The 5,310-nt window shown below is 50.1% G+C and overlaps 1 protein-coding gene across 1 annotated transcript; it reads right to left on the bottom strand.

Moving 5' to 3' along the window:
- Nucleotides 1–4,058: 4,058 nt before the first annotated feature.
- Nucleotides 4,059–4,742, bottom strand: LOC136492376 (uncharacterized). The gene is made up of 2 exons (XM_066488418.1): nt 4,500–4,742; nt 4,059–4,418 (listed from the first exon to the last, which is right to left on the bottom strand). Exons 1-2 carry the CDS (start codon nt 4,740–4,742, stop codon nt 4,059–4,061), a joined length of 603 nt encoding a protein of 200 aa, XP_066344515.1.
- Between the last annotated feature and the right edge of the window lie 568 nt (nt 4,743–5,310).

Raw genomic sequence — 5,310 nt, 5'->3', positions numbered from 1 at the left:
GAGACCGCGAGGACTCCACACCAGGCCACACAAGTCGACCCCAAGGCCGTGCCTGGGGGCTTAGGTTGGCATCGCTGGTTCAAAAAAGTTTACCGGTAGGCCAACACGTAAGTTTCCTTGACTTGGAGTTTTTTTACTGTTGTATCCTTATCTCTTTTGGGGACTGACGAGCTAATTTGATGCAGTGCAAGGTGTATGGAGGATCTGACCCCGCCCATCCAGACTAACAAGCATCCAGGGGCTAGTCCTAGGGTGGAGGCAATGCCGATGGCTCCCGTCCCGAAGTCCCTAGGTGCTCGGTAGCCGGTGGAGGAGTCAACCGCCGCTGCTGATGGACTTAGTGGTAGAGAGAGGTTGGCGTCGATGGTGGATGGGTCGGCTACGGTGCTCGGGGCAACGACAGAAATCGTCGGGTCTTCGAGAGCAGAGGCTGGAGTCGCCACGCCGCACCAGAGTCCAGAGCGGGGACACCTGCAGTACCCAAGGAGCAAACGGTGCTCCCTAAGGCATCGAAGGGTGTGGTCGAACACGCTGTCCATCCACCAAGCCCTTCGGTGGTGCCTCCAGCTACAATGGAGGAGGACAAGGTGGAAGAGATCGAATGTGAGGAATCTCAACCCCAAGCTGTCCGAATCCTCTGCAAGCACGACGACGAGGTGGTGGTTGTTAAGGAGGAGGACACCACTAGGGAGCTTAGGAGATTAGAATCTACCCTTGTCAGAGTGATGAAACAAATCAAGGTCAGTACTGCATCTGGAATGCACGTCTTTGACATTGGAGATTAGAGTTCTTTATAGTCATTATGCGTTTGTAGGGGATAACTTAGACTGTCGAGCAACGACGCCAGCTGATCAAGAGGATGGAGCCCCTCGCCGAGGAGAATGAAAAGCTCAAGGAGATGATGAAGCTTATGGAGAAGAACATCTATAGGGCCCAACGCGAGTGAGACCTTGCTGAGTCCAACGAGCAGGACTTGGAATGCCAGAAGGGTGTCCTATCCGAGCAGCTAGCGACCGCGTCCAAGCAGCTACAGGGCAAGTCCGAGCAGCTGGCCACCGTCTCCGAGCAGCCGACGAAGGTTTCTGAGCAACTAGAGCGAAAGTCCAAACAACTCAGAAACATCTCCAAGCAGAAAACAGGTATGGCGTATCGGTGGATGTGCTTTGTATTGTTGAACATTCACATTGTTGCTAATGACTGTTGTGCTTGTAGAGCAAGATTCGAAGCTCGGTCAGCTGCACCAAGCCGTCAAGCAACTCTTGGAGGAGAAGGCAAAGGAGTCAGGGCGAGCAGATATGCTGGCCAAGGAGCTAAAAGGTGAGTACTTCGTGGTTGGAGTTACTATCAAAGTGATTTCCTTGCTTGATGGAATCTTGTAGTGCTTGCAGACTACCGTCGGAGGGTCAAGGCATAGTTTGATGTGCTGAAGCAGGAGGCCAGGACCTAGAGGAACAAGTTCAACGCCGTAGTTGCTAGAGTCAAACCAGTGCTCGACTACATCGACCTGGAGGTGGCTCCTCAGCCCAATGGCAGGCCACCGTGTCCAGATACCGTCATCGAAAGGCGCAAGGCAGCGTGGGAGAACTTCAAGAGCTTCAACCACGACGCCATCATCACCGCCGTTACTCACGCCCTTATGGTGGTCCGGTCCCATTACCCTACCATTGACCTTCAAGCAATAGGGGCCGGATTCACTAGAGGAACGGGCACGATGGAGCACCAGTAGCTAGAAGATGAGGTGGAAGACGCGGCGAAGAAGCTAGCCGGCGACATTGACCTATTTGGCAAGATGGACGGCGATGGCGAAGCTCGGTGATCTGCTCGGAGAGATACTGTAATAACTGAATAGGGTAGTTAATACACGTGAGGGCGTAGACAATCATTTATATGTATGTATAAATGTTGTAAAGTGACATGTGCTTGTTTATGTAGTTTGCTAGTATTGCGGTGAAAAAAATCATTGTAGTGTTAACCCTAACGCAATTATACATAGTATAAATAGCGTCCGAGCAGTTAGTTCGTTACTAAACCCCTTGGCCTTGGCTAGCCCATAGTCCATAACATCGAGCGAGGAGCCCATGCACGTGTAGGAGGAACAGGCGTGACTAAGGAACCGCAGCCGACCACCCATAACGCAGAGCGTGGAGCCCATAGCACGTGTAGAGAGAGATCAGAGACTAAGTCTTCTCCATAGAGAACAGAGCAGAATGTGTGCTGCTCGGTGGTTGATGAAGTAATTTGGAGGTATACGTAGTATTAGTGGCATCCGAACAGTTAGTTCTTTACTGGGCTCTTAGCCTTGGCTAGCCCATAGTCCATAATGTCGAGTGCGGAGCCCGTGCACATGTAGGAGGAATAGGCATGACTAAGGAACCACAGCCGACCACCCATAACGAAGAGCGCGGAGCCCATAGCACGTGTAGGGAGAGATCGGAGACTGGGTCTTCTCCATAGAGCACAGAACAAAACGTGTGCTGCTCGGCGATTAGCGAAGTATTTTGGAGTTATGGAGAAACATGGTGGAGTGTTTATGGTGGTCACATATTGGAGATATGGAGAAACGTGGTGTAGCATTTATGGAGATCCCATATTGGAGTTCGTTAAGGAGTAGCTTAGAGCTCGTTGACCATAACTGGAGATTAAATCATAATGGAGAAATAATGGAGACAAATTACAGCGACCAAAACTTTATTTATCATGGAGTGGAGAATCCATATATGGAGCGTTTCTAGGATAGAAACATTTATGGTGCTCGATGTGCCATGAATTGGGAACATTGAGTCCATCCAAATCACATATCCGGTAAGACCCTGGTCGGGTAACCTCTTTGACCACGTAGGGCCCTTCCCAGGGGGAGGAGAGCTTGTGCATCCCTTCGGTTTTCTGCTTTCTATGGAGAACGAGGTCGCCGACAGCAAACGAACGACCTTTGATGTTGCGGTTGTAGTATCTTCGCAATCCTTCTAGGTATTTGGCTGTGCGAATACAGGTGATCAGGCGTTCTTCCTTAGCCCTATTGACGTCCTCTGTCCGAACAGCTGTGGCTTGCTCTTCATCATAATTTTCCACCCTAGGTGCTCAGAAGGCAATGTCCGCTGGTAGTATGACTTCTGAGCCGTAGACCAAGAAATATGGAGACACACTAGTGCTGCGACTAGCTTGAGTGCGCAGTCCCGAGACCATAGCTGGTAGCTCTTTGAGCCACCTGGCGCTAGCTTGAAAGGTCCGATCATATCCAGTCCCCAGCATGCAAAAGGCCATGAAGCTAGGATGGTCTGTAGCTCTTGCGTCGGCATGTGTATTTGCTTGGCAAAAAATTGGCATCCTTCACAACGTTGGACTAGGTCTTTAGCGTCGGCGATAGCCGTGGGCCAGTAAAAACCAGCTCAGAAGGCTTTGCCGACCAGGTTTCTCGAGACCAAGTGGTTGTCGTAGGAACTAGAGTGAATTTTGAGAAGTAGCTTCACTCCCTCTTCTTGGGTGATGCATTTCTGCAGTATCCCTTCCTTGGCACTTTTTCTCATCAAGTTCTCATCCACCAACACATAATGTTTGCTTCAACGGATTAGGTATTCGGTTTCAGTCTTGTCGACGGGTACGTCGGTGCTAGTGGGGTACTTGATGAACTGTTCCCTTCAATCGGCGACCGATGAGGGTACTGTGAGTACCAACTGCTCGGCAGGGGGAATTTCTTGAACTTTCTTTTCTTCCTTAATGGATGGCACAAAGAGATCTTGAACGAAGACCCCCGATGGAATCACGACACGAGAAGAGCCTATCTTAGATAGGTGGTCGACGAGCTAATTTTGATCTCGTACCACGTGGTGGTACTCGATACCGTAGAACTTCCCTTTGAGCTTCCTGATTTCAGTGCAGTAAGCATCCATCTTCTCACGGGAACAGGACCAGTCTTTGTTGAGCTGGTTGATGACCAACATGGAATCTCCATATACCATGAGGCATTTGACGCCAAGCTCGATGGCTATACGGAGTCCATGGAGACATGCTTCGTATTCGGCGACGTTATTGGAGGCTAGAAAATGAATTCGGAGAACATATCAGAGCTTGTCCTTGGTCGGAGTAATGAATAAGATGCCAGTACTGGCACCATTGATGTTGAGGGCGCCGTCGAAGTACATCACCCAGTGCTCGGGGTAAGTAGCCAGGATGGGCTCTTGGATCTTGGTCCACTCAGCGACGAAGTCAGCGAGTGCCTGTGACTTCATGGTAGGCTTGCTTCTAAATTCAATGGAGTAAGTGCTGAGCTCAATAGCCAACTTGATGATACGACCATTGGCCTCTTTGTTGCAGAGAATGTCCCCCAGAGGGGACTCAGTGACCACGGCGATCTTGTAGTACTCGAAGTAATGGTGGAGATTGAGCAACGTGATCAGAACGGCGTATAGCAGCTTTTGGACCTGAGGATAATGAGTTTTGGGCTCATTAAGGACCTCGCTGATGAAGTAGACCGGACGTTGCACCTTGTAGGCATGCCCGACCTCCTCGCGTTCGACGACAATAGCTGTGCTAATGACGCGAGAAGTGGCGGCGATGTAGATCAGTAAAGTTTCGTCTGGCCAAGGCGCCGTCATGATCGGAGGCTTTGTTAGGAACAACTGGAGCTGCTCGAAAGCTGTGTCTACCTCCTCCGACCAGAAGAAGCATTCGGAGGCCTTGAGGAGCTTGAAGAAAGGTAGTCCCTTTTCATAGAGGCACGATATAAAGCAACTGAGAGCAGCCATGCAACCTGTGAGCTTCTATATATCCTTGATGCATGTTGGCCGTTTCATGTTGGTGATGGTGGAGACCTTGTCGGGGTTGGGTTCAATACTGCGGGCGCTGACGATGTAGCCCAGGAGTATGCCAGATGGAACTCCAAAGATACACTTTGAAGGGTTCAGCTTCCATCGGTACCTTTTTAGGTTGGCGAACATTTCCTCAAGGTCGGTGATAAGATTATCAACGGTCTTGGACTTGACGACCACATCATCGATGTAAGCTTCAACGTTGCAGTCGATCTATTGATCGAGGCACATCTAGATGGCCCTTTGGTAGGTTACCCCGGCGTTCTTGAGTCCGAAGGACATGGTAGTATAGCAGTATGCCCCAAAAGGAGTGATGAATGATGTCTTGATCTGGTCGTCTTCCTTGAGGGATATCTGGTGATAGCTGGAGTAACAGTCGAGGAAGGAGAGCAGTTCGTAGCCGGCGGTGGAGTCTACAACCTCATCTATTCGAGGTAGACCGAAGGGGTCTTTAGGGCAGTGTTTGTTAAGATCAGTGTAATCAACACACATTCTCCATTCTTTA

This window comes from Miscanthus floridulus, chromosome 11, assembly GCF_019320115.1.
Source record: "Miscanthus floridulus cultivar M001 chromosome 11, ASM1932011v1, whole genome shotgun sequence".
NCBI classification, from domain to species: domain Eukaryota; kingdom Viridiplantae; phylum Streptophyta; class Magnoliopsida; order Poales; family Poaceae; genus Miscanthus; species Miscanthus floridulus.
The sequence above is the reverse complement of the archived record's forward strand: the minus strand, read 5'-3'. Positions and strand labels throughout refer to the sequence as shown.